This window comes from Acyrthosiphon pisum, chromosome A1 (assembly GCF_005508785.2).
Source record: "Acyrthosiphon pisum isolate AL4f chromosome A1, pea_aphid_22Mar2018_4r6ur, whole genome shotgun sequence".
Classification (NCBI taxonomy): Eukaryota; Metazoa; Arthropoda; class Insecta; order Hemiptera; family Aphididae; genus Acyrthosiphon; species Acyrthosiphon pisum.
In genome coordinates, this window is record NC_042494.1 from 161,350,108 (window position 1) to 161,361,907 (window position 11,800).

At 28.2% G+C, this 11,800-nt stretch overlaps 1 protein-coding gene across 2 annotated transcripts; it reads right to left on the reverse strand.

The window, feature by feature from the left end:
- Positions 1–3,112: 3,112 nt before the first annotated feature.
- LOC100164071 (DNA repair protein XRCC1) lies at positions 3,113–7,739 on the reverse strand. Of its 2 annotated transcripts, none has more exons than XM_016805720.2 (9): positions 7,518–7,739; positions 7,254–7,445; positions 6,617–7,172; positions 4,813–5,047; positions 4,601–4,720; positions 4,427–4,543; positions 4,094–4,342; positions 3,964–4,024; positions 3,113–3,523 (listed from the first exon to the last, which is right to left on the reverse strand). In XM_016805720.2, exons 1-9 carry the CDS (start codon positions 7,566–7,568, stop codon positions 3,491–3,493), a joined length of 1,614 nt encoding a protein of 537 aa, XP_016661209.1. In that variant the 5' UTR covers positions 7,569–7,739; the 3' UTR covers positions 3,113–3,490. The 2 variants fall into 2 exon arrangements, with proteins under 2 accessions (XP_016661209.1, XP_001943950.2); XM_001943915.5 differs by lacking the exon at positions 3,113–3,523 and adding an exon at positions 3,695–3,900 and having other exon boundaries at positions 7,518–7,738.
- Between the last annotated feature and the right edge of the window lie 4,061 nt (positions 7,740–11,800).

Below are 11,800 nucleotides of genomic sequence, written 5' to 3' on the forward strand. Positions count from 1 at the left end.
TTTTGTAGTTAAAAATTTATAAAATGTTCAATTTTTGTATCTAAGAATTGAAAATTTAAAACAAGATTCCACGTAAGTAATTAATACTGTTACCAAAAAATCTAAAAAATACATTTACGCAGTTTATTTTTATAGTCATTTTAAGTACAAATTTGGACGAAATTACATATTAAAAACCTAGGATAACTATTTTAGTTATTTTGTTGTGATTGTATAATATTATTCGTGGGTACTTGAAACTTCTAAAGTATACTATTATATATCTATGATAGTACCACGGTTTTTTGTTGATGTATAACGCGTTATAAGTACCTAATAGATATTATGATATGATTAATTTGGAATTTATTATAGGTACCCATTATAGGTCAATTTTTTTTTAATACCATAGATAAGTATATATATGTCTAATACATAGACTGATATACCGTCTCCGCTCAGAATCGTTTTTCTTATACAGTGATATTATATCATTGAATTCAAATTTAATACTGTCCATTATACAGTGACCCACTTCTAACCTACTGTACAGCAGAGCGACATCCACTTACCCACCTTTTTTTTTTTTTAATTCTTACAAACTTTAAACATCATCTTTATCTGTAAAATATATAAAAACATAAATTTAAATGTATATCTACTTGTATTTATTTAATTTGAATTTTTTTCGTTAAAAATAAATCTGGTCATGTGTACTGAATGTTAAATAATATGTTGCTCGTATTTCGCGTAAATCAGTTCTGTTGAAAAAAAATCCGCTCACGCAAATAGGCTATGGACACCTACTAATTAAACATACACAGTAATTAAAAATATATACATTTTATTACGCTTTTGTCTAACAATGTGACAATGACCGTATTAAACAATCACCCCAGGGGGGCCCATCACCCACATTTGTCTAGTCCTATCACTAATATGATATTATAGCTTAACCCATAGTTTCTATTTTGATACATCTGCTAATATCAAATGACTAAATACGACTTAATACTAAATTGTGTTACACAATACACATCACATACTGACATACCTACATGGCAACATTTTTACTTAACCTACCTGGTTAATAGTTTTTATATTAATAAATTAGTTTGTATACATTTTTTTTTAGGTGTTATAGTATTATACTATTATCAATAATTATGCACGATTCATTATAAAATATAAATTATAACACTAAACAAAAGACACCATGTCACCCATGTACATAGTGTACAGATTAATGACCATTTAGATTTAACACATTAAAGAACAAAGACATTTTCAGCCAAACTGAGTTTATCGTTACTTTTTTTGGGATAATTTATTGGAAGTACTTATTTCAAATTTGAATAAATAAAATATTATAAGTAGATTTTATTATTTATTATTTTATATTATTTTCCTAATTTCGTCATAAACCCATACATGATACTGATCCTAATAAAATGTGCTTCTAATTCTAATTTATAAATCTATTGATTTTTAAATAATATAATTTGGAGCTCTGAAAAAAACGTATTTTAACGTAGGTAGTTACTTAACTGTATTATCAATCGAAAATAAAAAATGAATATGTTTTTTAACTATCATTAACAAATTTATCAGGCTACTATTAATTAAAAATTAATTAATCCAATAAAAAATAAAATACCTACATATTATTTGGTAATCTTAACTTAGCTTTCGCCAAATGTACCTATAACCTACAAGAAAATATTAGAAATTTATTTTCTAAATAAAGAAGTGAAACTTTATAGTATTCTGCAATATTTTATAAATTAGGCGGACAATTTTTAAACAAAAAACTCTCAAGGAAAAACAATATCCCAGTTTAAATAGTACTTTGAACTTAATGTAAATCAATGTAATGATTTTTTGTACATTTAGTTAAAATTTAATTATCGATTTTTCGATGTGTTCAGATATTCTGGTACCTATGTATTTGACTGTGTACTTCATATTGCATACAGCATACATAAGTATCATACATTCATACATATATATAATATATAGTCCGTTTACCACGAAAATGTGCACATTATATGTATATTATGTACCGTGGGCCGTGGCGTCTGTTCACTCATCTGACAGGTGCTGAGAAGTGGCGATTTGGGTGTTTGGGGCGGAGTACGAGCACGGAGTGGTACGACACGTTATGGTTTGATTAATCTGTAACCATATTCTCTAGGTGAACGGCATTGCGAATTGCGATTAGCAACAAAATAGTGTACCTACTTAAAAAAATATTGACAATAATGAACAATGCGGTAATGTACCTATTTTGCCTACACTATACGCCGGGCAATACTTTATAGTTATACCTAGGTACATCTCATTTTAATCATTAGTATTTACAAAGATTTTTGGGATAGTCTACAGTGACAGTAAACTCTAAAATCTAGATACAATAATTAAATATTTTACAACTATATAATTCCTACTCATCTACCACATGGATGAAATGTTGCATATTTTGATATTATTTTAAAATAGGTTCACAAGTTCACAACTAAAGGTTCAAGAAAAGAACATATCGCCTGCTGATACGATAGAAAAATCGGTTAGTTCGGGAGATCTTAATCATACAAAAACTGATTTTTCTATCGTACTTAGCAGGCCCGATTCTATTAGCTATACACATTTCAAGGAAGCTAAAACAGGTGAGGTCAAAACCTCAGTAGCTCCTAGACTAGTATAATAAACACAGATAACATATTACCCACCGGTATAACATTACCCACAGCAAACGGTAGCCCATTAACAACATTAGGTGAAATATCATAAAAAAAATAATATTGGAAACCATACTTTTGTACAAACATTTGCAGGAGTTGTAGAATACTTATTTACACCAATATTAAATAGAATAGATTTGATCGGACAATTCAGAGTAATTATTAATTTATTAACAATAGAGCACTGTCAATGAAAGACATAAAATCAGAGTTACCTATAAATTTGATGCATATCAAATATAATATTCAAAAATGAGGTATATAACTAAGTTAAATAATATTATAATAAAGAACAGGATATATCATTTTTAATTACAAAACTATAGACAGACACCCAAGTAAACAGTGACGGAGATAGTGGTTTATACTCATTTAGAAACAATACTAAAAAATGCAGACATAAAAACTATATTTAACGAATAAACCAAACTTTAAATATACCTAGGTATCTAAAAAACAGTCAGGTTATTAATTAGTAGATGAAGATTTAGCAGCGGTATGTGACCACTACAATCTAAACTTGCTAATTATTATGAAATCAATAAATGAAAATAAAAACCAAATTATTTGTAGGACGTAGGTACTATAAAAAATATTATAGATACATTTTAGTTCATGGCAAGTATACTCTGTTTGACGACAGAAAGTGGTTGCGCACAATCCAAAGCCGGTCATAACTTGCCGCAACCACCTAAATCCACACTTCTCAGTTCCATTTGTATGTGCGTAAGTAACCACATTATCCCGGTGAACGGAGAATATACAGTTATTTATATACGATGCATATCACAGCGCATGTTTCCCTGAAATTACGAGTAAACAATTATTAAATATTGACATCTTGCTTTAAGAATATTAGTTAAATAAATCCAGTGTCCCTTAATCAACAAAAACTATACCATAATAAAATATAGTTTATTAATTGTTATCTTACAACACTTTTAAAAAATAAATATAATATACAACATTACGTATGATTAGTAATAATTATTATGAATAACCATTGTCTATTTCAATTTAACACAAGCACAAGTTTTACATAACACCTTAAAGTACAGGGAATTAAATTATTACATTTTCTTTTTTTTTTGCAATAGAAACACAAGTTTCATATTAACGGTAATATTTTTCTTGCATCATAACAATCCCAAATCCACTGTGGAGTAACAGAATTCTTAAACTAAAAAAATGTATATTTAAAATAATATTAAAATAAAATTCAAACATTAAATTAATGTCTTACCTGTAAATCATTTGCATCAGTTGAAACAATATAATCACATTTATTCTTTTCACTGAATTTTCTACATAAAAAAAAAAAAATAATAAATACACAAAAAAAAATACTATGTGTTATCTATACAAAGTATTACCCCTCAAGTGCTATAATGTAGCGATGACATTCTTGTTTTAGTGAAGGTTTTAAATTGCTAGATAAATAAAATGAACAACCACGAAATATATCATCTATAAATGGCAATGGTACAATGCTTTCATCAGCCAATATATCTTTAGGAATATCTAAATCTGAATCAATGTCAGTATCTAAATCATATAGTGATGTTGTTATTGTATTTTGCTGATTTTCAGAACTATTTGATTGTGATGTTGAGGGTACAGGCCTTTTGTATAACAGAAAGTTAAATAGCTTAAGTTAAAATTCTCAAATTGTACTAAATTGTTTTTAAAAATGTTTTTTGTAGTACTTAGCAGAAACACTATTCCATTCATCATCACTATCATCAGTTTCAACTGAATCAGTATGTGCACATATTTCATCTTCACTCTCAGGTTTATTTTGTTCCAATTTATCCAAAGCATACCTAAAATATAAGTTACTTTTAGTAGTATGGTAGAATATATTTTATTATGAAAACTACCTTCTCCACGGAAATCGACATCTATTTGAATGACATTTATCAATCCAATCACTTTTTACTATACGATAGGTTCCTTGTCTTTTACATTCATGATACTTCGGAGTATTTATAAAAGCACATCTATAAAAATATATATTAAAATGTATACATATCAAGGAAAACAGTTTTGAGTGTGTAAGTGGTTTTTAATACATTTAATTTGTATTACTTACATTAGATGTGTACACGATAGATCCCAATTATGTTTGTATTTGGCACCCATTTCCAAAGCTTTTGAACGTATGTTACTACGATATGGATTTTCATAACCACTCATTACAAATACAACATTGTTCAATAATTCGCTGAACGGTTTGGTTATTGGTAATGGGTTTTTCATTAATTTAATTTTTTTTCTGGAAGGTTGCAAGTGTGATGATGATGGACTTGATTCTTTCTTTTTAACCTCTTCAAAAAAATAATATTTATATAATATGCTTATTGTGGTAGGTAGTTGTAAAAAACACCTCAGAAAAAATGTTCATGCTAGTGGCAGAATTGTTTTGTATAGTACATTATAATATAATATTTTATAAATATAATTGAAAAATTGAAATACCTACGCATTTAAGTATATAACCCTTAGATCATATAGGTACTATGGATGAATCTATGTCCTGATAACTTGAAGCAATAAATTGGTGAAAAGTTTCTAACTGAGATGCTAGATGTGCACATGTGTGAAGAGAAATGTTGCATATTTATCTATCTAAATATAAGCCAACAGCTAAAAATGTGACGGTTTGACTCATGCAGGCGCACATCAAGCACCTCAGTCAGAGACTAGTCACTTCTATATGCATCAAATTGTTTACACAGGCAAGGCGGACATGGCTCCATCCATAATATATGATCTAGGGTAAACCCTTTCAATAAGTTGCATTTTATTGGTACCAACTACTGATAAAAATGTTAATATGACATATTGACTAGTTTGAGCAAGTACAAAAATAGGTTTAGTTCACCTAATTTGTATTGTTAGTTTAAACTTATAGTCATACAATTATTTATTATTTGTATGTTTAAGAATAAATTTATTTTTTAATTTAAGTTAGTTTAATAAAAAAATTTGATTTATTTAATTATCCTAAACAAGAAAATGTCAACAAAAATCAAACTTTAAGACAATAAAGGGGTTTTTAACCTGCAGGGTGAATATTTTTTCACAAATTTCTTACCTAAAGTAATACAACCCAAAAATATTTTTCCCCGAATGCAGAATATTATTACTTATTAATAATCAAAAAATGTTTCAATACATTCTATATTCTATAAACTTACAATAGTAAGCTACGATATAATTTTAGATTCTGAACAGAGCTAGTGGTTTTACAAGTTTTTTTTTTTTATCCTGTATACAAAATTTCTTACAGAATAAGTAATTCGATTTCAACAAAATATAGTATCTTATCTTTTAGCAAATTGGATCAAGACAGTACTTTAGAAAGGTTATTTTTCAATTTTCTCAATAATTATTTAATGCTATGGGAAAAACAATGCCGAATTACGAAAATTCGCTAAAAAGGAATTTTAATTTCTAACGCTTTGTTTGTAACCATAGAAATGAATAAAAAATTATAATTATTTAACTTAAAGGCTATAATAAAAAATACCAATATAAAATATTCAGACTAACAAATCTTATCCGCTCAAAATGATATTTATAGGTAAATTAATTTTCAAAAATAAAATTTTTAGGTTGGTAAATCTTTGTGTGAAGCGAGGAACTTTTATATGTATAAGATAGGCAACTATGATGAGCTGAACCCAATGACGGCACGGGTCTTTTTTCAAATACTCACAACTTATTGAATAATGTGACTATGTGAGTAAAAGCGCAAAACCTATTTCATTATTCTTAGAATTGAACATTTTTTTAAATAAAAAAACTGTGTTTTGAGCTCCTTTAAGAAAACAAATTTTTTAATTTTTAACATGTTTTGTATTATATTATATTTTACATGGATATTACTCTACCTGTATTTTTAACAGCTGCCATTGTAATTGTGTCATTCTTTTTAAAATTTAAGTCAATGTTTTTTGGATTTATAGAATCTTTTGGAGATTCGGAGTTTATTTGATTCATTAAAGGTGTTTTAATATTGATATTTGTAGAATTAGCATTTTTATGTTTTCCCGTTTCCAAGTTTTTTTTATGTATTGCAAGTAGACGATTAACTGGTGATTCTGGCATCCTCACAACATCTTTATTTTCATTACGCTTGGAAAATAATCGACCAGCAGACGAAATATCATCAGACTCATCTTCGTTTCTTAATGTAAATGATCCTAACTGAATAGACTGAGATTGGATAGGCTCTTTCCGTGGTATATCTTTAGAATGAAATGTCACAAATGATAAACCATATTTGCTCTGTTTAATGTATGGTTGTGTACACACAATTTTTACTCTATCCCATGATTCCTTAGATGCCAAAGATAGGTGATCGGTGTCAAAGAAACGGATTTTATTTACATTTAATCCATTTTTACATTCATGCAATGTCATCAAAGAAGAAGTTACCAATAGTACCTACAATGTAAAGGTTATAGAATAAATTAAAAGTTAGGTACATGTATTGTACAATCAATTTATTGTTTATGCAATGTTTACTTGAAATTCGTCAGACGTAGATTTTCCTACAAATATTTCTACAAAAGCAGAATTATCATTTCCAACGTCAATAGAACTAATAACAGACGGTTTCAAAAATTGAAGAATGACTGTGGCTTGTTTTTCACCTGATTTACAACGCCACGTATGATGTGAATCTGAGACGTTAAGTATGTTCTCAGCTTTGTGTGCCTATTTGTTAAAATTTATCACGCTCTTAAAATCATCAATAAAAATATTAATTTAGAGTAAAAAAATATTTACATGGTCTTCACTGCTTATGCTTATAATACGGTCCACTGGAATCGGCCCCATGACATTTGTTGTTCTTGAAAAATAGTCACTAATTATGAAGGATAGTAATTAATAGAGGAAGAAATACGGGTGAAATATTGAACAGTATACTTGGACAAAAACTATAAACACGCATCAAGCATGTCCCGGTTCTAAAATCTTAAGTTTCAACTGACAACTGCTACTTGTAGTATCACGAGTATAGTATTTGATAATATAATACAGGGGTTACCAAACACAACTAAAAAACACAATACTATATCACAGAGTTGCTAATCTCTAATCTCTATAGCACGATTTAAGATAAAATCAATAAAACTTAATTAATATAACAGCTATAATACTATAAGGTATATCTTAAATCGTGTCTATAGTCTTCGTGGCTGTAAGTAAACAATCTATTGTCTAAACCTTGAGGTTGTATATGATTTTTATTATTATTTAACCCGTTGCAACTTAGGCCATTGGGTGGTTTTTTAAACTGTGGGGGAGAGTTCTGTAAGGTGAAACACGTGTGAGTTGTTTTTAGTAGATTTTCAAGTGGCACCCGTAGGTAATTTAGGGATTGGAATTTCAACTCATTCTGCTGAGTTCGACTCAGCTCAATTTAATGAGTCAAATCAGTGAGTCGACTCTCAACTCCTCCAATTCACAACCTGTTTATTATATTCAAATCTTGAGGCTCGACTCCACAGATATTACTTCATATTAGATATGAATTTGCCAGGTTTGGAATGATTGGAACTTGGGAACCATTTACGCGGGTTAGGAATAATTTTTTTTTAAAGTATTTAAAACAGTAGGTAATAGGTATTTAAATAAAAAAATATGTATTTGAATAAAAAAAAATGTATTTGAATAATTTGATTACATAGTACATACTAAACAATAAACACTATAGGTATCTGCCATGTCTGGGTGGGGGATGTTTGTATATGATTGTAGGTAGGTATACGATCCATCTAAGCAGGAATAGAATTTATTTCAAAATATTAAATACTATAATGTTTATTATCTATTAATTATTATATACCTTCAAAGCTCAAATTAAAAGTTCCACGCCAACCAGTAGCGTACGCAGTATTTTTCAATTGGGGGGGGGGGGGGGCTTGAAAATAAGTAATTTTTTTTGTCCAGTCTAATGATTTCAGACGTTTATTTGAGATATTTTAAAATGTTTGTATCTTTTCAACTTTTCTGGTAGAAAAAATGCTCTGATCGTAAGCTTCGATGCCCGACGTATGTTTTTGTAAGCAAATTGGACCTAGTTGATACTTTTAGCAGGTCGAAATTGAAAAATGCTCAGTGCTTTTTAAAATAATTGGAGAAAAAAAATTAAAATTTATTAAAATTGTTTGGTAACCAGCTTGGTTATACCGTCCTCACTTGGATTGTAATTGATTAATTAAATTTTTTTTTCTATAAATGTTAATAAAAAATTATTTATCCGGTCAAAAAGCTTAAAAATATAATACATAAGTTTTTTTTATAGCTAAAAATTAAAATATTAACGATACATAGGCATCATGGTTATTTTTTTATAAGCATTTAAACTTCAAATTTCGTCAAAAGTACTCAAACCACAGTTAATTTGAGTTCAAAACTTATAAAATATTAAATGTGTTTAGCTAAGGTCTTTCATACAAGTAGTTTATACTTTTACCGTAAAATAACAGATAATTTATGAAAATTGGTATGCAAATACATTGGTTTTTGAAAAAAGAATTCATTCTGGTAAGATACATATATGAAATTTACGTCTTGCTTACTTTAGTTGACAGTTGTAACTTGATAATTATTTTTCGAAAAAGTTATAATAATACAGGTATGGTTATTTTTTATAAGCATTTAAAGTTCAAATTTTGTCAAAACCACAGTTAATTTGTAGTTCAAAACTTATAAAATATTAAATTTGTATAACCTAAAACTAGAAAATTTAATACAGGGTCTTTCATACAAGTATACTTGTTCATACTTTTACCCAGTGGCGCAACTAGGGCTGAAATGTTGGGGGGGAGGCTGCATCCCCCACTTGAATTACATGAAAAGTAACCCGTGGGGGCGATGCCCCCACACCCCCATATAATATATTCACTTAAAAATATAAGAAAATCATACAAACAAAATCAATCATTTATTTATTAAAGTATTTACTAATACCTTATTTTTTAATTCAGCCCGTTAAGCCCGTTAGTCTCCCCTCTGCGGCGAAATTAATAATTATTATGGTCGTCACTACTAAACTCACTATATTGATGTGGACATGTAATATGCACGTAGCACGAATTAAGATATATCGTAGCCACGTAGATGCAACCATGACGAGACAACATTGATTACTTGACTGATTTAATCGTTGACAAATAATATTTTGGAGGGAAAATGTAACCTGGGCTCACTGGCAATGATTGCCTTTTTTGTTGAAAATTCGGCCCAGTAATGGCAGGTAATGAAAAGGTCGATTGTAAAGTCGGCCCAATCATTTTCATCAATAAAATATATTAATATAATAAGCATGACATAATTTAATCTGAAAATAATAAATAACGCATATAATATTACATTATACATTAATAATTATATAATATTATTACCATAACGAATTTACAAACAATTTTTTAATAATATTATTATATTTTCTAATAATTTGAAAATTAAAATTAAACGAAATCGTTTTTGGAGGATAACGATAGAATCGCCTCCTCATCATCGTGACATAGTTTTTCTGCGTTCTGCGCTCTGTGTAATGCTATGAATCTCAAAAATTTTATTAATTAGATATGAAAAGATCTGGGAATATTATTAAGCAATCTTTTTTCTATTAATTGGGCGTATTATTTTCATTCAGGCAGAGTTTACACGTCAATTATATTGGGAATATATGACATAATATTTTATAATATTATGCATCAATAGCCGACTTCGGGTAAAAACGACAACACATTACACGGGTTATAAATAATATTGTCTTTCGTAGTTCCGTCGATAAAATATCAATTTTTACAAATTTATTATACATAGCTAAATAAATGCCAGCAAAATTCGTCTTCGCACGATTAAATTATATTTCATCAATGGTATAAGGTTAAAGCACAGAATAGATGAAATTATGAAAGGATGGGAATTTCAACTCATTCCGCTGAGTCGAATCATTCAATTCAGCTCAGTTTAATGAATCGAATCAGTGGGTCGACTCTCGACTCTTCTTCCAATTCACAACATGTTTATTATGTTATTGAACTCCTGAGGCTCGACTCCATAGATATTATTAGATAAACGTTATCAGCTTATGATATAAAAATCTATTTATTAATTAATAATAATAATAATTATTAATTATGACATGGGCTGATATACAAATTTTAAAATAATATTGTTTTTTCCCCGCTAATATTTACCAGGTTTGGTCGGTTTGGAATCCTCCGACTACAATATATTTTTTAAACGTTAATTAGTATCTATAATAGTATAATTACCATTTACCACATTATTAATATTTAATTACAAATACGTATATTATATTTTATTATTAAAAAAAATTATTAAAAAAAAAATGCAATTCAGACTGCTAGTAACTATTTATTATTTTAATATTTTATCAAGTTAATATTTAGTATTTAGTGGATTACATAGTACCTAGGTACATACTAAACAATAACTGAAAAACGAAATAGGTTAAAAAGCAATAATTTTGAAAAGATGATTTTTTTTAAATTTTAATTTGTAGACATTTCTTATTTGTATTTTATATTTAAACTGTCTCATTATTTTAGTTATTTTTTATATGTTTTTGGACATACCTATCTAATTATTTATTGTTTACAAACAAAATTATTTATTGTTTACAAATGGACTCCATTCTGATTTTATCTATTCTGTGGTTAAAGATTGGTATAATATGTATTATATAACATTACAAACCACGGACTGTAGTAGTCCCATAGACCTTATACTAGTATAAGGTCTATGAGTAGTCCGTGATACAAACATAATATCACGGTCTAGATAATATCTATTATCTGTGCATAATATCTTATGATAATATAGTTATCTTATTATTAGGGAAACATGGTAAATTGTAAATAATATTAGTTTCATAAATTAAATTCATCAACTACAAAAAAAGTTATCTATAACAACCCCCTCAAATACGGATTTTTAATCATTTTTGAAAAAAAAAATGGGTCGAGCTTACAATCGCCCATTTTGGAGTCCCTGAATTATCTTATCAAATATTCCTAACAAACCTTACC

Excerpts from the sequence above, each read along its gene's own strand:
- LOC100164071 (XM_001943915.5), bottom strand. The coding sequence starts at position 7,568 with ATGGGGCCGATTCCAGTGGACCGTATTATAAGCATAAGCAGTGAAGAC. Across the intron at positions 7,173-7,253 it reads CTACGTCTGACGAATTTCAA|GTACTATTGGTAACTTCTTC; the intron begins GTAAACATTGCA and ends TTTACATTGTAG. Across the intron at positions 4,343-4,426 it reads TGGAATAGTGTTTCTGCTAA|GCCTGTACCCTCAACATCAC; the intron begins GTACTACAAAAA and ends GTTATACAAAAG.